Below are 20791 nucleotides of genomic sequence, written 5' to 3' on the forward strand. Positions count from 1 at the left end.
GCATGCAGCTACCATCCCCCACCATCATGCAGCTACCATCCCCCACCATCATGTAGCTACCATCCCTACCTTCATGCAGCTACCATCCCCCACCATCATGCAGCTACCACCTCCCACCTTCATGCAGCTACCACCCCACCCACCACCTCAGATGCAGCCAGAGTGGAAGGTGTCCACCTTTCTGCCTACAGGTTGTAAATAAATCTCCTGGAGCTAATTGATCCAGAATGTAAATGTGACATTTTCTTTGTCTAAAATAAATCACAGCACTGAACAATGCAGAGTTTTTCTTTTGGGTAACTTTTGCCAGTTCCAAGACAAAGTAGAAAGGTTGAAATGTTGGCTCTAAAAAATAAAAATAAAACACAAAAGAAAAAACTGCCAAAAGAAAATTTAAGTTCTCTACAAATTAAGGATGCTTTATAATCACCTTCGTCTCTCAAGGTTAATCCTCACTGGCTAATTATGCAACTCGGGTGATGACATCATTAAGAGACTTTTAGGACAATAATATAAAGTTACTGTCCTTGCAGAGGAGTTGGTAACACGTACTCAAACTGTACAGATGGTGTGTCTGAGTGGAACCCCTCCAACTTGGTCCACTTGGACTAACTGTGTAAATGATAAACTGAGGACAGTAAACGTTTAATTGACAGGGACTGAATCGCTGTGAAACTTAGAGTTGTTCTAAAACGTCAACAATCCACTTTGGTCTTTGCTGCATTTGAACCAAATATTAGCTCTTCAATCATGTTGGACATAAAAAAAAAACTTTTCCTCCAAAGTGAAGGTGTTCAAAAAGCTTGTAAATGGTTGGAATATCCCTTTTTAGAGCTGCAGTTACAGCTGAAGGTTTTCACTAAGTTTTTAGTAAAAAAAAAAATTAAAAAAAAAACTGCTAATAATCGTGACATCGGGGATGAATCCAGATGATTGGGAGCTCTGCTCCCGTTACCGTGGCAACGAGGCCCTCTACATTACAATTCCTTCCACCATCTTCGTCTCCATGGTTACGGTCTGCCAGGAACTGAACCCGGTGGTGAGAGGTCAGGGGGTGGACAGGAATAATGAAAGGCGGGGGGGACACATGAGGGGAAAGAGTTTAGCAAACACACAAAGTACAGATTCAGTGCAGGAGAAAAGTTTAGGTATTTGTAGGAATTCAAATAGTTTTGATTCATAAACGTTTTGTCAATATGTTTTTAAGTTCTCTAAAAGTAACTCATCGTAATTAGAGATAATACTTTTAGTACATCAATCTCTTTTTTTAAAACCTGGTTGTGCAAACTTTGATCAAACTTCCTTCACGTCAGCTAAACTTTAACGTTTCCAGCGTCATAATTCAACACGCAAACGGTTATTTTTAATGTTTGTCCTTTAACACCCAGATAAGATTGGTAGAGAGCGTATCAGAGTATGACAGGATACAAACTATTCCCTGCAGGGAAATCAGAATTGCTGTTTGTTTGGAGCTGGGACGGCACTTTGGTCGATTTTAGTTGAAGCGTTGCTACTTTTGAAAATGTAGGCGAAGCTTTAAGAAAAGCTTTTCTCAACGTTTGGGGAGGAAGACGAAGGGACAAAGAGCTGGGAGGGATGATGGAAAGCAGGAGAGGGGCGAATTCTTGGGCTGGTGGCTGAGAAACGAGAGGGTTTTCGACAAAGTTTAAACAAGAGAAGGAAAAAGATGTGGGTGCTCGGGCGGGGGAGGGTGGCCTTGAATCAGAAGTCATCTGAGGATAGTCGTGGTTCTTTTGTCTCCCCTGCAGAGAAAAACTAATCTGCACAAGATTTCATGCAGCCTTCGAGTTAAAACTTGGATAACTTGTTTAAATGTTACTATTGGTGATACAAAACCTCGTTTATCGTGCCAAAGCTTGTTTACACGAAGGACGATGTAGAATAAATACATTTTGATAAGGGTTTTAAATAAAAACAAAAACTGAAGCCAAATTAAAACCATGTTCTGATTTTTGTTTGTAATTTATTAGAAAACAACAGTTATCACATTTTAGCGCTTTATTTATTCAATTCAATTCAGTTTATTTGTATAGAGCCAAATCACAACAAATTTGTCTCGGGGCACTTTACAGGAACACTCACATACATAAAGCCAATTAGTAAAGTTCTCTAAGTGATTTATTAAGTAATTTAAACAAGGAAAATGTTTTTATTTTTACATTTTATCATTCACAAACCCGTTGGTGTTAAATAAGTTTGCATTTTCCTCGCCTAACATTCTGGTGTTGAAGGTGCTCGCTGAAACGTCACGACGATCCATCAAAACAAGTTTCTTTTTCCTGATAGCGATGGCTAATGAGTCCTTCAATAAAACTTAAGAAGCAAAATTCTTGAATGGCTGCAAACCAGCTTATGCTTATTTTACCCACAGAAACAGCCGGAAAATGGATGGAAATAGTGACATCCATGGAAAAGTTGTTTGGAATTAAAGAAGTTATAGAAAATAAATAGATTTTTATTGTTTGCAATGAGTACTTTTGAAAATGCAATGTAAAGAATAAAAGGTTTACTGGAAAACTTCCTGCATCCATAAAGAAATAAGTAGAACCTGACCGATATGGAAATTTTGGCCATCGACGATATGATAATGTGAAGGGAATGCTGATGCCGATAACCGAAATAATGGCTGATACTTTTTTGCTTTGTCCACTCCCAAGAATCCAAGTACGAACAGTAAACAGCGAGCGGAGCGGGGCTTGCTTATTTAGCGCAGCCGTTAGCAACCATGAAGCTAAGCTAATCAGATCCACACTTTAATTAGTCCCACAGTTTGTTTACAAGTGGAGCACTGGTCATAAAAACCGTCTTCCTTACGTGCGTTCACATTTTCTTTCCTCCAATATTCACCATAACGTTATCAAGTGTGTTACATAAATATAAATTAAATGAAGCAACACCTTCCCTGTTCATTGTTTAAACAGTGTATGATGAAGGTGTAATTGGTATTGACCACAGCAGGTTTTTTTTCTTTGCAGAGAATTTAAGAGTTCAGGCAAACAGCAACATTAAATGGTAAATGGACTGTACTTGTATAGCGCCTTTCTATCTTATTTCAAGATACTCAAAGCTCTTCACAACAATCTGAGCCTCATTTACCCATTCATACAGCACTCTACATCTCTGCAAAGCTAATTGAACAAATCATTCTAAAGAGACTAATCAGAGCTTTATCACATTCATACACTGATGGGACACACATCGGAGGCTATGAGGGGTTCAGTGTCTTGCCCAGGGACACTTCGGCATGTGGCTGCTGGTGGATTCGAACCCCCAACTCTCGCATTGGAGGACGACTGCTCTAACCACTCAGCCGCAGCCGCCCCATTATCTTTGTCGTCCTCAATGAAATGCACTAACACTGATGTATTTTGCCGCTACGTTAGATTTACTGTTCTGGATAAAGTTTTATAAGGCAATAGCCTATGCTAGGTTATCTAAACGTTAGCTTGCTAACTTGAGAGTTGCGTAACTAAGCAGGCTGGAGGATTGAAGATAATTTATTTTTGTTGATTTGCTTTACAGATCAGTTAAAATAAACTTACTATGTTCTGTTCAGCAAAATATGCTACACAGTATTGCTCGCTGCTTCGTCTGTACTGAAAGTGAAACTTAAAGTGAACGGCCATGACTTGAATGTCTTCATGCACCCTCTGCTGGATACGTTGTACAATTACATCTTTTACAGTCAGGACATGGCTCGTCCCGTGTTTATCAGCACATAATGGGACATTATCAAAGATACCAATATCCCCCCCCCAAACGCCTATATCGGCCTAAAATATTGGCCCTAACAATATATCGAGCAGGCTCTAGAAATAAGAGTAAAATTAAATGTCACTTGTCAGTTTATATTTTCATTGCAGTTTGTTTACTGTTGTGGATTTTCCTGCTTTAAGTTTGTCTCAGCACAGAAACAGGTGAAATTAAAGATGTCTTCAAAAATAGTCTTTGAATTTGTTTATTGTGATAGACAGACATCACACAGCCTGCAAAAGTAGTGTGCATGACAGTTTAATCCAGTTTTATCACTCTCTCGTTCATGTGATCATAAAAAAACAAGGAATAATGGTCAAAAAGAAATGACATTGTGACCTGTGTTTTGCGATAACTGGGCTGATCATTTACGTCCTCCTGCTCTAAAGAGATTAAAACAAAACAAGTAAAACCCTAGTTAGACTAGACCTATCAATTATGACATGTAATGTTCTATGTTGATAAACGAGATTCATTCTTATTTCACAATCACCCTGAGCGCAGTATTTTCCATTGTAAAGACGAGACACGTAATTTAATATTTACGGTTATCCATCCATTATCTTTTACTCGCTTCTTCCACTTTTGGGTCACCGGTGCCCATGTCCAGCAATCACTGTGCAAGGTGCGGGGTACACCCTGGACGGGCCGCAGATCCATCACAGGGCATTTACGGTTATATTCAAGGTAAAATACAAATGTTTTCTATAATATTTACAGCAGCCTGGATCCGGTGGTATGGGGGGGGGGGGGGGGGGAAGATCTGCAAAGTTCAAAAATCAAATATAAAGGATGTGATTGGTTCCCAACGCTGGAGTCAGGACCTTATTTCTGGTCATGAAACACAGAGTAGGGGGTTCTGAGAACATTTCAAAATCATAATTTAAATCAAAAATAATTGTCTGCAACAAATAAAACCAGGTTTACAAAAATCCAATTAATGTTGTTTGTTCAAATGTTTGTAGACTTCAGTCAGCATTACTTGAGGCCATGAGGCTCAGTGACTTTTATTTTGAAGGGCCAAAAGGTTTGGGAACACCTCTGCGTTCATCACAATCATAAAAAAAGCTTTTAGCTTCAGAGAGTTACAGCTTGTTCTTAGTGTGGAAGTTTCATATTCTGCAGACATAAAAAGCATCAAATGATCCTTCTTTAAAAGTAAAACAACCAGAACTTGCTTGCTTTTATTTATTTTTAATTCTCTCAGAATTAAAACAGGTTAAATATAAAGTGCAATTAATTTGTGCAAGAAGTGAAACAAGAATTAAGACACAAACGAACCATTCCAACTCTTCTGCAGAAATATAAACATCTTAAAGGGAAAAAACCTTCAAATGTAAACAAAAATATGACTTTAAAACACGGACACAGTGAAAGTGTGTGGTGATGCATTTCTCCATAAACACATGACGCTTTGTTTGTTTTTCTCAACTTTCGTTGTTCGTTGCTCTGCATGAGTTTCAGTCTGAGCTTCGTAAATGAACTCGTTCTGTGAGTTTCTGCAGCTGACTGAAACACTGCCGCTTCAGATTATTTCATTTGGTGAGGGAAATAAAATAATTCCTAATATGCTTTTAGTCATTTGGGTTCATTTTGACTATAAAGGCTGAGTGTGTGACAGGTTGGAGGAGCGTTTTTGGAGAGCTTAATTAAAAAGATAGTGCTATTGCATCACTGTTTTATATCTCTGTGCACAAAATGTCTCTTTTTTTTTTCCAGCATAGATTTAATTTACTACATTCTTTTGATCGTAAGCGCATTTTAGTTCAGTTTAAAATCAATGAATCAAGTATAATCAAGTATAGAAAGTTCTTTGGTAATAGTTTGAAAACAGAAAAATAAAATTTTGAGACGAGAAGAAGTGATAAATAAAATTTTCTCTTTTCTCCGATTCCTGAGAAACAAAATTAATATAAATAAAATAAAACGAGTCTCTTGAGAGAAGTTCTTTCTACCAGCCTCCACTTTCTGCACATTTGGAGTAAGACTGCTGGTCCAGGTAGAGCACGGCGCACACCTGGCGGAGCTTACAGCGCCCGCCGCAGGTGATGCTGCTGCTGTAGCTGACCATGAAGTGAGTGAAGTATCGGTCAAAGGTTTGGGTCTGCGGCAGCATGAAGCTCAGGCCCAGCTGAAGAAGACTGTGAGGCTGCAGGTCGGCCAGCCCAAAAGCTTCGGTCATGATGTATTCGAGCTTCCAGTCGGATCTTTGTTTCTCGTTGGCTTCCGTCAGATTCAGATAGTACTGCCAGATATCCTTCAAAGAGGCAGAGAAAGGCAGCGAAGAGGAGAAAGAAGAAAGGCTTTGAGTCGGTTTGAAAGGCAGAGAAAGTTTTTGTGAGCTGATTGACACCGTGATTAATCATCTCTTTGGACTGTGAGCGTCAGGCTTTGAGCTGTGAGGTCGAGGTTGGACACGTTCACTTTGATCTAAATGTGCCAGCTTCAAACTTCTTACCTCTAGTGACTTTGTTCGTTTTATTGTCGTAGCAAATTAAAAAAAGTTAAACTGAGTGGATCCTTTATCCCTTTTACCAGAATCATATGTTGATTCTGCCAAACTTGACAGACTCTGTAAATCTTCCAGGTTTTACCTTGTAACATAAAGAAAAGTATTAAAATAAATACTTTTTGAATATCTAAAATCGTCAGGCTTCCTGTGTGAAGGAATGTGTTCTCTCACTGAGAGCGGAACGATTATAATGTTTGTTTTGTACAAACAAACAGAAAGCAAATACGGCCCAGGTCCCAAATGATCGATACATTTTAGCAAATTAATGTACAACAAGAATATCAATAAAAATTAGCAGATATCAGAAATCTTTTGTTCTTCTAGTTAAAATGAATTCAGTTCAGTTTATTTAAATAGCACCACTTCACAACAAAGTTGTCTCAGGGCACTTCACAGGAAGTAGCAAGCGGTGAGCCCACGTCCCATCAGGAGGTTTTGAAAAGTGAATGTTTGTAGTTTTTGAGGAGAGTGATGGGAGTTGAACAGAGTGAAGTTAACCTAAATGTTTTTGGAGCAATATAATCAAGTGGGTAGGAGTTACAATGTGGAGAACGGAGCAGGTTTTTATTTTTTGCTTGTCCGAGGCAGCGCAAAGTGACGGATCCTGGTGAGTGGAGGGAGCACCTTTATCCCACAAGGCACAGTGGCAGAGCCAGGGGGTGGCCAATGGAGGCATTGGCCACCAAATATTAATCTTAGGCCACCCCAACCCCTTAAGGAAATTATAATTTCAAGCAATATAAAAACTAAAAAAAGCATAGTTTCCTCAAATGATCAGTTTACATATATATGTGGTGGCAGCCATCTTAGATTTTGACGAGATAACCCGATTTTTGTTTGACATTTCCACCTAGAAGCAGCCACACACCAAAATGGAAGCTGGTACCTCAGTTATTTTCAAGCCATCGTGCTCACACTACACACAGATGGACACTATTTTTAATTTCACCTCCGCTTCGTGGGGAACAAAAAACGGGGCCATTCTCACCCACATAAACAAATAATCTGAAATTATAATCGAGTTAATTTGGGGGCTGACATGGGGTAGAGGTAGGGCAGCGGACTTGGGACCAGAAATCCGCGGTTCGACTCCCGGCCATTCCCACATGTCGTGGTGTCTCTGAGCAAGACACCTAATCCCTAATTAACCCCGGGCGCCTACATAGCCGCCCACTGCTCCACCTGGGTGTTTCTCAGGTGTGATGGGTTAAATGCAGAGACTAATTTCATCATTGTATGGAAACATATGACAATCTCAAAACTTCCCTTTCCTTGATTCTATCTTCTCACCTGGACGCTGTAGTCCTTGTCGTTGTACAGGTACATGCGGAACGCTGGATTGTTGGAATATTCCTCCAAAACGTTTCTGATCGGTGTGACAGCCGGTGACACAAAGAGAGAATTCACTGGTTTACCTGCACAAAATACATCAATGGGTTAATCAGACTGGTGAGGCAGTATTCTTATACATGGATCCAAATGCATGAGGAAAATTAAACAACATTATAAATTCACAGTTTTACAAAAGGTGTGTAGAAAAAATAAATAAAGGAAACTGCAGTTCTTTTGAAGATGGAAACGTTTAGTGGAAACCTACAACGTTAGAAAAACTTCACTATAATGGCTCCCAGTAAACTGGGAGTTCCCACTCGCACATCAAGGTTAAAAACAACCTACTATAATAAATAAATCACTGATATTTTACTTTCTTTTAAAGCAAACAGTATTTTTTAAATCACATTGAGATCCTGTAGGTTTTACAATTTAAGAAATCCAACCTACCCCGGGGGTCGATTAGCGTTTATGAATTAGCTTCTGTGCAACCATTAAAAGTCCCCAGCAGAACTGGGCATCAGACTACACTTACAGCAACAAATTAACATCTTTCATCAAAGTGACTCTGATGAGACAAAAAAACAGCATTCTGGGGAAAAAACGTGATGCGTCATTTCAACAATATCTGGTGTTCAAACATCCTTTTTGTTTTTTTTTACCTTGTTGGTCCAGTAGCACCATGATGCTGTCTCTGTGAGTGTGGCCATAAAACTGTCCTGCAACAACATGACTGAACTTCCTGAAGATGGCCACCAGCCTCTCGTTGTGGGCTTTCCTGATGGCAGTGGTGTTTCCATAAAAAGGCAGATACCCCACTGGAACGTGGGCGATGACGTACACCTAAACGATCAAAAACACGTTACGGTTGAAATGACTTGAAAACGCTGCATCAATCACATGAAGCAGGTTAGAAGATTACACACCTTTTCCAGGTTCTGGGCAGCTTGGTCCAGGGTTTTCTCCAACCACACAAACTGCCCTGCAGGGTCGGTCATGTCGACTGTAACCTGATCAGGACCGTAGTAAAGGATCGTGTTGAGACTCACCAACCGTAAACCAGGCTTAACCAGCTGGGAGTAGAAACCACCTGCAGGTAAAGGCCGAAGCACAAAGTAAAAACTTTAAATTGTGTGGAAATGGACTCGTTTACTTTTTCTGGACCGCATGGCGAGCAGACTCCAGGCTACAGAAACGAACTGAATTAAATTGACTATGGAGAGTGAAGAACTCAACAGCTTGTACAGCTCAACAACTTTCACTGATTACAACCCACCCTGCCGTTGTAGTACTCATGAGTAAAAGTACCTTGTGAGAGTGTGAGCAGAGCGTCGGCGTCCAGCCAGGGTTTCCAGAGCGCAGCTGCAGCTTTGTAGACGGCATTAGAGGAAGCTGGCATCTGGTCCTACAACAGGCCATGTTTCCAAAGACACACAAACTGTATGATTAGAACAGCAAGTACAAAATGTTAAAATGGCCTTTTGCTAAATAGTTGGAAAACAGAATTTTAATATAGCAACTTATAAAACGCAATAATTAAACACTCAATGACCATTTTATGTCTTTAGGATTGTCTTAATTTTTGCGACACAGATTCGACAAGGCGTTGGAAATTGTTTTGGCCAACGTTGGCGTGCAGCATTACGCAGGTGCTGCAGATAAACCAGCTGCACATTTATGAAGTGAATCTCCTATTCCACCACATTCTCAGTTGGACTGAGGTCTGGTGCTGCGGAGGCCTTCTTAGTCCAGTAAATCCAGACTCATCAGCTCATCTAATCCCTTGTAATCTGGTGTTGGTGAGCCCGAGTGAACTGTAGCCTCAGCTTCCGGTTCTTATCTGACAGGAGTGGCTCCCAGAGTGGTCTTCTGCTGTGGTCCATCTGCATCAAGGTTGGACTTGTGCGGTCACAGATGGTATTCTGCAGAATCAGTGGTTATTTAGGCTCCTGTTGCGTTTGATCAACTCCAACCAGCCTGTCTATTCTGCTCCGACACCAACAAGGCATTTCCATCCACACAACTGCTTCTCACTTCATATTCTCCCATTTTTGTAGCATAAACCCTGGAGATGGCTGTGCATTACAATTTCAGTAGATAAGCATTTTCTGAAGAAATGCACGTTGCCACATTGAAAGTCTCTTAAATCTAATTTCTTCTTGATTCTGATGCTCGGTTTGAACTTCACTGTTTTCTTCCCATCTAGAAGCCAAAAAGCTTAAAGTTGCTGCCATGTGATTGGCTGAGTAGCTACTTGTGAACCGGTGGGCCTAGTAAATGGACTGGCAACACACATTTATATTTTTAAATTTCAACTGCAGTTTTTGTCTAAATTAAATCTGTACATAAAAATGATCCTGAGCCTTTTGTTAAAAACATTTCTTAATAAAAGCTGTAATATACACGCATTGCACAAAGCGATCTCACCTATGGCCTTAACAAATAAAATGGATGTTTTTATCTTTATTCATCTGTAAATGACTAAACTTTTAAGAGAAGACAGACACGTTCATTTGAGCTACATCCACTTTTAATCCATCCAGTCGGAGTAAAACCAGTTACCTGTGGCCAGTAGTCATGATTTCCCAACGCAGGGTAGACCGTGAGGTTGGGGAAGTGCTGCCTGATGGTTTGTGTCATGTTACTGATGACCTGAATCACTAAATCTGTAGAAAGTTCTTCTGGAGGAACGTGAGGTGGACTGTCCCTGCGAGACATAGATCAGAAGAGAAACTAACTAAATGTTAAACGGGCTCCTTCGTGTTGATCATACGAGAGTTTCAGAGGAAATCATAAAGAGGAGCTGTGGGTTCTTAACGATCTCAGAGACTCCAGAGTGGAGGAGGAAGTGACACTTCTGCTTAGTTTCACACCGCTCTGACATCATCACAGAAAACATGAGAAATAATAAATAAATAAAAAACATTTCTACATCACTTTTTATGAGTATGTGACAACTTCTGTGGGGAATTTACCAACAGGACAATGTAAAACATGAGCAGAGGCAAAACAAAAGTGAAAGTTTGGAAAAGAAATATGTTCTAATCAACATATAGAACACGTTTACCTACATACCAATGCACCAAACAAACAACCTACCAACATACAAACCAACCAACTTGGCCACCAACCGACCTACCAACAAACCAACTGCTGCTTATTCCGAAGTCAGATCTCGGGGGCAGCATCTTGAGCAGGGAGGCCCAGTCATCTCTTTCCACATCCACCTCTTCTGGGAGGATTCCAAGAAGTTCCCAGACCAACTGAGAGACATAGTCTTTCCAGCGTGTCTTAGGTCTTCCCTGAGGTCTCCTCCCAGTCAGACAAGCCCGAAGCACCTCCCTAGGGAGGTGCCCAGGAAGCATCCTTACCAGATGCCCCAACCACCGCAACTAGCTCCTCTTGATAACAAAGCCTTCAGGGAGAAAAATGCAGAAGGAAACTGGTACATTATGTTTCTGTATGGCTACAAGAAATACCAGCAGAACAATCCAGAGTTACAGAGTGACTTCACTTCACTTCCTCAATCCTTGCGCTTGATGTAAAAAAACCAAAATGTAAAACTGCAGCCATTCTGTTCCGTAAACGGATTACTTGTTCGGGTTATTTGGTGTTCGGCAACATTCTGCCTGAAGCTGGAAGAACTTTGGCTTTACAGTTGAACCCTACATACCATACCATTTTATTTATAGAGCACTTAAAACAGCGACAAGCCCAACCAAAGTGCTGTACAGACAGAACAACAGGTAACACACGAAGCAAAATACAAAATGAAGTAAATCCAAAATACAGAAATAAAAACGAAGCAGATAATAAATATGACGACAAACCAGTGTGGAGCATACAGGATCAAAACACAGATCCTCTGGTGTTGAAAGCTACTGAATAGTGAGTTTTTAAACGGGACTTGAAAACCGAGAGGGAGGGGGCCTGTCTGACAAGCAGAGGTAACTCGTTCCAAAGTCTTGGTCCTGCTACAGAGAAGGCCCTGTCACCTCTGCGCTTAAGACGAGTTCCTGGAACTGTGATGAGCAACTGGTTCGCTGACCTCAGGGAACGTGGTGGGACATACGGTTGTAGCAGATCAAAGAGATGGGGTGGGGGGGCTGTTCAGTGATTTGTAGACATACAGGAGTATTTTGAACTGGATTTGAAAGTGAACCGGTAACCAGTGCAGTGAGGCCAAAACTGGTGTAATGTGCTCTCTTTTGCCTGTACTGGTTAAAAATGGGGCTGCTGCATTCTGGACCAGTTGTAATCGTGCAATGGAGGTTTGACTGATACCAAACAGGAGTGAATTGCAGTAATCAAGCCTAGATGTAATGAATGCATGTATTACTGTCTCCAGGTTCTTTTTGGACAATATGGGCTTCAGTTTAGACAGCCGCCTCAGTTGGAAGAAGCATGATTTAACGATCATGTTTACATGATTGTTAAGTTTCAGGGAAGGGTCCATTATCACACCCAGATCAGTGACTCTTTGTTTTTCTGACAGGGTTAGAGCAGAGAGGTCGATACAGTGGTTTATGATCGTGTCATTAGGAGGGAACAACATGACTTGAGACTTCTTTTCATTGAAACTCAAGAAGTTTAAAGCCATCCAGTCCCTGATGTCAGCCAGGCAGTTGAGCAGAGGTTGAATAGAGCATGTACCATTGTGTCTTAGGGGGAAGTAAATTTGACAGTCATCGGCATAGAAGTGGAAGGGCATGTTGTGTTTCTGGAAAATAGCACCAAGCGGCAGCAGGTATAAAGAGAATAGGAGGGGACCCAGGATGGACCCCTGTGGAACCCCCCATTTAAGCTCTGCCTCTGCAGAACTAAAATACATCTGCATACTGACCCGGTCCATATGATGAAGTCCTGCGGCTGTGTAAGCGGCGCCAAGTTAGTGAAGGCCGACTGGATCAGGCTGTAGGGAGAGTCACACAGGAAGTCTCCGAACACCCCGGGATGGGTGGCAGGGAATCCTTTGGAGGAGAAACAAACCTTGGTGGGGTCCCGGGTCTGGTTGTAGGACGGGTCCAGGTGGAGGTCAGTGATGTGCCAGAACCTGCCTGAAAATGAGTGAGAATAATAAAAGTTAAAACAAAGAAAAGAACTAAAAGGAGCCAAACAGAAGCTAAACAGAACCAAAGTGTATCCATAAGAAAGGAGGAACAAAAAGCTAAAACTAGCTAATAAAACTGTAGCAACAAGGTGAAATAAGCTAAACAGCAGGTTAATGCTAAAATTGGCAGAGCGATGATCACTCTAAAGATTGTCTTTAAAATAGACATTAAAACGATAGCTAAACACTAAAATGAACTAAATAGTAAAATGCTAACTTTTCTAAAAAAGTAGCTCAAACTAACATAAGAAGACAAAAATGGAGAAAGTACGCTGAAGTTGATTTCAAAGAGAATCGTTTTAAATTGTATAAAATGTCAATGCTTTTCTATGGACAATTCTTTTGTAAATAAAGTTAAATACTTAAGGAACATGTTCATAAAGAACAGTTGAAAACAGCACAAAAATATGCAGAAGTAATTCGAGTCCTTTCAAATATGAAGGAAACTGAAAACAGGAAACCAAATGTTCAGTGCTGACTCAGCAGTTTTTAAGTATGAAATTATTTTATTTGTTGTTTTTTTGTGATTATTATTTGATAACTATATTGTTTTTAATTAAAATCAACAAACATTTAGTTTCTGAATGTAGTTCTTTTGGATTAACCTGATAGTTTTATCTCCATTTAGATAATAAAACAACGTAGATAACTGTTTTCTAGGTCAAAATATGAAGATAAGACTTTTTATAAAATTTGTAATGTCACTTCAGGAGGAACAGTTTTCAGCCGAACTTCCTTTAAACAACAACTTTATATGTTTTAGTCACTGTTATTAAAAAAAACAACAAATGTCAACATCTAATTTAAATTATTAGCATCTTTTTTTAAATTCGGCTAAAGTTTCATGAGTCAAACAGAACAAATTTATCAAGTCTTTACTTTACTGGTTGAAACGACAACGTTTTAAAATGTCTTATCATTTACACTGGAATGTAAACCTATTCAAACAAACACGAATATTCACAAATAACATGTTAGCCTGTGCTCTTCCAGGACTAGTTGTAAAATGAAATAAACTGTATTTTCACCAACAGCGAAGGTTTTCCTCACCTGTTCCCGACAGGAAGCTGCTTCCTGCCGGGGCTGCGGTGACCGGAGCTCCGCTGAACATCAGGAGCACCAAGAAACACAGAATCTGCTCCATGAGGAGTGAAAACTCACTTACAGAGTGCCACTAGACCTTTGGTTCCAGCAGAACTCAAGTACACGCTTCCTAAATGTAAACAGGAAGTGTCAGGACTGGCCAGCAGTCAGCTGACCTGTTGGGTCTGAAAGGGGAGGAGCCTAAAGGAAGGTTTCATCACCAGTGCAGTAAAATACTTTAATCTGTTCGCTACAACCAATATTATGTTACTTTTACACTTTTAAAATCAAGATCTCATATTTATTTTCCTTCTATATAAAATAACATTAAGGTAACTGTATTATACACACGGTAATGGATGCAGCAAAAATCAACAAAATATTTATTAGCCTCTAACAATACAGCTATATCAATATTTTTTTCATTAATCTTTTTTTCTTTGTCGTATGCAACAATGTAACTTACACTAGGTTCTGGATTACTTGTCCACATTTTACTCTGGATCCACTGACAGAACAGAGATAAAACAATGTTCTTTGAACGACAGGGGTTGTATGCCATTTTGCATCCTGACCATCAAGTTAGCAAAAATTGTGCCCCATTTCAAGTGCTATAAGCCGGCACATCAGCTGGATGCAGCTCAGATCCAATGTACGCCCACGCACACCAGGTGAGTGAAATAAACATAATGAAGTTTTTTTTAATGCAAGGCCTAAATGCGATGATTAAAGTCAGTGAATCTGCTGAACGTGATAAATTATAGGCTCTATTAATTTGGATTTCTAGGGATTTTTATGTGTCCATTTCAAAAATTTCACGCTAGCTTTTAAGGTGCTTGGCTCACCTTTGTTATAAATTGGCACTATATAAACAATGACTTGAAATAATGAGATAAACTAAGACTGCACTAATGGGCTGCTCTTGATTTAAGGTATACAAAGCTCCCTCGCCACTCATCATCATGTCAAACTGAGTCTGGCTGACTGTAACAAATTAAACCCATTTATTACATTAGGATTCATAACAATGTTCAGAGAAACATGAACGTTGTTTCTGTAAAGACAAACTGTATGTACATGTCTCATTTCATGCTCTAAAACTACAATATTTTGTCATTTTAATAGTTATAGTATGCGAAGCTACGGCGTGTCTTCAAAAGAACATTATTACATCAGAGCCATAATCAGGAGTTAGCTGTTAATGTTTGGGAATAATTGGGCTAATTGACCCATTTACTGAGCTTGTCCCACAAAATTCTCTGACTGGGTGAATTGGTTGTAAAACTCAGAATAAAAGTGAACAATTTACAAAATGCCTGAATTTTCTAAAATGTTCCCAGAAGTCAACTTTGTGTAAATCTAGTGCCCAATAATTGTTCATCCTTTCTCTGCAGAAAGGTCAAAGGTCACTGTTTGGATTTAATGCTCATTTTTGCTGAGGTCTCTTATGTGTCTTATTAAAAAAAAAAAATTGAAATTATTTTCCAAATAGCGCTCCAAGAAAGAGACAAAAGTAATTTCTTTCTTTCTTTAATTTTATTTCATGTTTTCCACAGGTTTGTAAGATAGATCCATCCATCCTGACAGAAATGTATCCATATAAAAAAACATTTTAAAAATCACGTGCAGCTTGCAGGCCTTTTACATGCAGAGTAGGATGAAGTGCAAAGAGAAGCAAACGGTCCCCAATAATTATAAAATCAACACGTATCGGCCGGTTCAGGATGCTGTCGGTCTGAGCACTCAAGCCTTTTCATAGGTGCGCACCGCATGGACGTCTTCAAAGGTCAAATTCTGCAAAAAAAGAGGCGATTATTACCACGTTTTTCAAGTTTTACTGAAACAAGCTCATAAATCTGTGATGTGATCTATTTAGCTATAGCAAGAATAAAATAAAGTTGGTAAATCAGAGCAATATAAGCACGAATAAGAAAGAATAACAGCTTTATACTGCAACAAATCAGAAACCTTTTTTCACTGCTTTGTGACTTTATTTCACATGCATACCTTTTACATTAGATTTGTGTTTTATGTCATGAAATTAAAGGGTTGCAGCTTTTTCTTGCATCTAAAATGTTTGAACTGTGCATTACTAACACAATTTGCAGTGGCAATGCTTTTTGTTTTATAATTTCTACATTTATCAATGATTTTCACATTGAACAGTTGTAGAATGGGTCTAAAACAAAAGACTTTTTAATAAACAGTATGATATGAGCTTGTTGTTTTGATTGTTTACTAAGCTCTTACATTTATTACATTAAAGTTGTGTATATTGATCAAAATAAATGATGCACAGGATCTTCCCCTGCTGGTCTTACCATGATCATTTTGCCATCCTTGATTTCTCGGACAAACTTGGTCTCTTTGCCGTCCCACTTCTGAACGTGGACCAACTTGTCCCCGTCCAGAGTCACTGTGGACTTGAGAGGCAGAAAGAAAAAAGGTTTTCAGAATAAAATACGAAAAATTACCAAACTACAATGACGCAGATTTCAAGTTTTTCTCCAAATGTGTTGAAGGATCTACTTTTGTCATAAACAGGAACAAAAGGAGCATCCAACAACAAAAATGCAAAAAAAAAAAAGAAAAAAATTTAAAATAAAAATGGAATCCAGAACTTTGTTTTGCTCAAAAACATGATGAAATGTGCTTTTAATCGCTCGCGTGTATTTAAAGTCTCTAAACAAACCAAGTAAAGTAAAAAGCTGTCAACTCACTTTGCAGTTTCTGTCATCGGCAGTGGTCTCATCAAACTCCTCTCCCAGTTTGAAGGAGATCTCTGTGTTTTTGAAGGTGCTCTGGGTGCGGATCACCACCTTGTCGTCCTCCTGACTGATGATCACAGTTGGTTTGGTCACATTTCCAACCTGCCTGGTGGCAAAGCCCACCCCTGAGTGAACAGAGGAGGAAAACATCTTCTCAACCATTTATATAATCGCAATGTTATCAACTCTTATCGTGCTTTAAGGATGGAAGCTTTAACCATATTGTTATTTCTCTTCTTTTCACATTTGTGGTTGCGTTAAAGAACGTGAAAAGAAAAGCACAAGTTGTCGCTCACCGAGTGACTTCATGTACTCATCAAAGTTCTCGCTGTCGACCAGTTTCCAGGTGGCACAGAAGGCGTCGACCATGGTGACGGTTTGCAGAAGGACCAAGTTATTTCCACAGCACTCTGAGCAAGCTGCAGCTTCAACAGCTTCACTCCCCACACTTGTTACTCTGAGTCTTATTATCATGCACGCAGGCGGGTGGTGCCCTGCAGCTGATTGGCTCAGGACACTTTTACTGAGTTGTGATTGGTCAAAAATTGGGTCACGTTCTTGGACAAAAGAAAATCAAGTTGGCCCATTTGTGTGCTAAATGATGTGCTTGGTCTCTTTCATGAGTTTCAGATGGGTGTGGGGAAACGACAACCGCCACATTTCATCCGTAAAAAGTCTAATTTTACACATTTGATTGAAATTACTTTTTTTTAATCACAATAGGTTCTAATAAAAACTCCAATACAAAGTTGAGAAGCTAAATAAAATGTTTCCACCTCCAGATCTTTCCTTGGCCTTTGAGAGGCGACAGTCCTTCACATGTGAGGAATGTGTCCTGTTGGGGGGACGTCATTGAAGCAGCATCACTTTGTTTGACAGCCCATTGTCCTCGGCCACTTCACCAACCCCTAATGCTTAACACACTAATTACAGCGACTAAATGTTTCTGCATTAAAAACTCAAACAGTTTCTTTTTTAATTTTTTTATTTAGAGACTGCTGTACATTCTTGTCTGATAGAGGACTCTAGCTGTTCAACAGTCCTGGGTCTGGTCCTGATGATGCAATAATCCAGGTAGATAAATCTAACCAGGTTAAATCAGGCCCTCTGGACAGAATCCATCCAGAGGACCTGACTTAACCTGCAGAGTCCTGGATCTTCTTCACTGGATGGGAGCAGATGTGCTAAAACCAGCAGATACTTTTCTACATTGCTGGAGCTTTTCTAGATGTATTAGTTGCCCATGCCAGAGGTACTAATGCACCCTTATACCATCAGAGAGGCTGGTCGTTGAACCATGTGCTGATAACAATCCAGATGGTCCCTCTCCTTTTCAGTATGGAGGATATTGTGCTCATTGTTTCCAAAAACATTTGGATTTGTCTGACCTCAGAACAGTTTTCACTTCACCTCAGACCAGAAACATGCATGTTAGACTGATTGGTACATCTAAATTGTCCCTAGGTGTGTGAGAGAGAGGGGGGATGGTTGTTTGTCTCTGTGTTCCTGTGATGGACTGGAGACCTGTCCAGGGTGTCCCCTGCCTCTTGCACAGTGATTTTCTGGACATGGGCACCAGTGACCCAAACAGGAAGAAATGGGTAAGAGATAAAGGATGGATGGATGGATGGATGGATGAAGCTTTAATCAGCATTTGTGGATGACATGTTGAACTCTGTTTACAGACAATGATTCATGGAAGTGTTCCTGAACCCGTGCAGTGATGTCCAGAACCAGACCTGCAGTGGCCCCTGAGAGCCCAAAGATCACAACATTCAATACTGACTTTATGTCTTGTCCTTTGGGCTCAGAGATTTTTACAAATTGAAATGTTTAAGACATTATGGAGAGTAGTGATATTCAAAGACTTCCTTATTTTTCATTAGGTAGCATTATTTGGAGCTGAGATGGTGTAGGGGCAGGGCAGCCAACTCAGGACCCGAAGGTCCTGGGCTTGATCCCCGACCATTGCACATCTCGTGGTGTCTCTGAGCAGGACACCTAATCCTGAACTGCTCCCCAGGTGCTTGCATAGCTGCCCACTGCTCCACCTGGGTGCATCCAAGGTGAAATGCCGAGAGCCAATTTCATGTTTGTATGGGAACATACAGTGATGACAACACATAGCACTTTATTTTGTTATTATTCTCAAGTTGTTCCTCTATTTTTAGATGCATTTGTCTGCAGACTGGAAAATCTCGCCCAAGTTTTCCTTCTAAGAGATTCAGCCTCTCTGAAACACTCTCATACCCCCCTCACTTACTGACCTGTTGCTAGTTAACCTAATGTTCATTAAAAATAAGCTCCTCCCTCTGTTTCTTCTTCTCTTCTTTATGTTTGGATCCCCTGCGCCATCTTTTAAATTATGTGTTGCTGCGATAAAATTCAAACTGTCTCCCCCCAAAACAAATCAAACACACAAAAACCAACATGTGTGTGCGCTATGATCCGTTAATAAAATATGAGTTTACAGTGTTTACAAATGATTGAATTTTGTTTTGATAGAAAATGTACACAACAATCTAACTTTTGTACAGTTTGGCTGATAAATAATAATAAATGTCAGTAGTAGAAGAAAAAGAATGAATTTTAAAAATAAGCACTCCATGAAAAAATGTTGGAATCCACTCTTTGAATTCATCTCAGTTGATGTTGAAGTTGTTGATCGGTGGGATTTGATAAAAGCAGAAGGCTCACATCACTGCACCTTCGTCTTCATCACTGGGCTTCTGTTAAAAACAGCACTATCTGTTCTCTGGCTGGATTCTGGCGACTGGTTTGTTTGAAATCTTCCGGCTGCTCCTTCTTCAGGGGTCGCCACAACAAACTAACTCGCATGAAGACTTGATGATTGTTTTTACGCCGGATGTCCTTCCTGACACAACCACAGACCCCGAGCTGCCACAGCCTCTGTGTGGAGCAGAGCATCCAGGGCGCCCGGGGGAGCAGATGGTGGGGGTTAAGGGCCTTGCTCAAGGGCCCAGAGTGGAGCAAATGAGGGTGGAGGCAGGTGTGGATGTTTCACCTTTCCCACCACATTTTGATGTTGTTGGTTCGGGGAGTCGGACGGACGACCGTCCGATCACAGGCCCATCTCCTCTAACCTCTGCACCACCACTCCCCACTTTTTAAATCCCCTGATCTTGAGGGAGGTCTGGAGTTTGAGGCTTCTGTTCAGTATCAGCTGTTCCTAAGACCCGAAAGATCTGAGGTTGCTCCTGGAACCTTTTGAAGCCACTCTTCCAGTTTGGAGGTCACAACACCAAGTGTGTCAACGACCACTGGAACTACTGACACTTTGACTCTCCACACTCCTTTCATCTTTTATCTTTTGTGTTTTTATGTCTTATATTCTCTAAACCGCTTTACAGGTTTCTGACCTGTAAAAGGTAACATATAAATAAAAGTTATACTTGCACAACTTCAATATTTCCTCTTTCAGCCCTCGGTACATCTTCAGCTTCTCCTGCTCCTTCTTCCAGATGTTAGTCACTTGTGATTGCTACATCTGTCACCACTGCCTTCTTCTCTTGCTTGTTGACCACAATGTCAGCTGGTTAACCATCAGCTGTTTGTCAGTGTGGATCCAGAAGTCCCACAGCATCTACCCCTCCATTCTTCACAACATTTGGTGGCGTCTGCCACTTTGGCTGTGGGACCTAAACTAGTCATTGGTTGCATTCTGCGGGATCAGGACTCTGGTTTGATTTGTTGTAAAGTGTACTTGCTGGAATGTATGTGGGAATGTGCAATATGTGTTTTATTGAGCAATAGGTGTTTTTATTTTATTGTGGTCACATTTCCATACACATGATTTTATTGTTTTGTAGTGTATTTAATTGTGGAAGAAGCTTTGTTTAGTGCACAATGTTCAAGACAAATTTCCCCTTGGGGACAAAAAAAAGTATCTATCTATCTATCTATCTATCTATCTATCTATCTATCTATCTATCTATCTATCTATCTATCTATCTATCTATCTATCTATCTATCTATCTATCTATCTATCTATCTATCTATCTATCTATCTATCTATCTATCTATCTATCTATCTATCTATCTATCTATCTATCTATCTATCTATCTATCTATCTATCTATCTATCTATCTATCTATCTATCTATCTATCTATCTATCTATCTATCTATCTATCTATCTATCTATCTATCTATCTATCTATCTATCTATCTATCTATCTATCTATCTATCTAT

General features: G+C 40.0%; 2 protein-coding genes across 2 annotated transcripts; both read right to left on the bottom strand.

Annotated features, from left to right (window-relative positions):
* Positions 1 to 5530: 5530 nt before the first annotated feature.
* Positions 5531 to 13967, bottom strand: smpdl3a (sphingomyelin phosphodiesterase acid like 3A). Its single transcript, XM_037685665.1, has 8 exons — positions 13779 to 13967; positions 12462 to 12675; positions 10181 to 10325; positions 8927 to 9023; positions 8545 to 8708; positions 8281 to 8461; positions 7577 to 7701; positions 5531 to 6031 (listed from the first exon to the last, which is right to left on the bottom strand). Exons 1-8 carry the CDS (start codon positions 13870 to 13872, stop codon positions 5726 to 5728), a joined length of 1326 nt encoding a protein of 441 aa, XP_037541593.1. The 5' UTR covers positions 13873 to 13967; the 3' UTR covers positions 5531 to 5725.
* Positions 13968 to 15366: 1399 nt separating this feature from the next.
* LOC119418388 (fatty acid-binding protein, brain) lies at positions 15367 to 17018 on the bottom strand. Its single transcript, XM_037685666.1, has 4 exons — positions 16876 to 17018; positions 16532 to 16704; positions 16133 to 16234; positions 15367 to 15605 (listed from the first exon to the last, which is right to left on the bottom strand). Exons 1-4 carry the CDS (start codon positions 16946 to 16948, stop codon positions 15555 to 15557), a joined length of 399 nt encoding a protein of 132 aa, XP_037541594.1. The 5' UTR covers positions 16949 to 17018; the 3' UTR covers positions 15367 to 15554.
* Positions 17019 to 20791: the final 3773 nt, after the last annotated feature.

This window comes from Nematolebias whitei, chromosome 12, assembly GCF_014905685.2.
Source record: "Nematolebias whitei isolate Nwh7 chromosome 12, NemWhi1, whole genome shotgun sequence".
NCBI classification, from domain to species: Eukaryota; Metazoa; Chordata; class Actinopteri; order Cyprinodontiformes; family Rivulidae; genus Nematolebias; species Nematolebias whitei.

What these genes read in the sequence shown, in the direction of transcription:
- smpdl3a (XM_037685665.1), bottom strand. Translation starts at nt 13,872, where the DNA reads ATGGAGCAGATTCTGTGTTTCTTGGTGCTCCTGATGTTCAGCGGAGCT. An exon ending in CAGCTTCCTGTCGGGAACAG is followed by an intron (nt 12,676 to 13,778) that starts GTGAGGAAAACC and finishes ACTCATTTTCAG; the next exon opens with GCAGGTTCTGGCACATCACT. An exon ending in GGTGCTACTGGACCAACAAG is followed by an intron (nt 7,702 to 8,280) that starts GTAAAAAAAAAC and finishes TATTTTGTGCAG; the next exon opens with GTAAACCAGTGAATTCTCTC.
- LOC119418388 (XM_037685666.1), bottom strand. Translation starts at nt 16,948, where the DNA reads ATGGTCGACGCCTTCTGTGCCACCTGGAAACTGGTCGACAGCGAGAAC. An exon ending in TGAGTACATGAAGTCACTCG is followed by an intron (nt 16,705 to 16,875) that starts GTGAGCGACAAC and finishes CTGTTCACTCAG; the next exon opens with GGGTGGGCTTTGCCACCAGG. An exon ending in AGGATGGCAAAATGATCATG is followed by an intron (nt 15,606 to 16,132) that starts GTAAGACCAGCA and finishes CTTTTTTTGCAG; the next exon opens with AATTTGACCTTTGAAGACGT.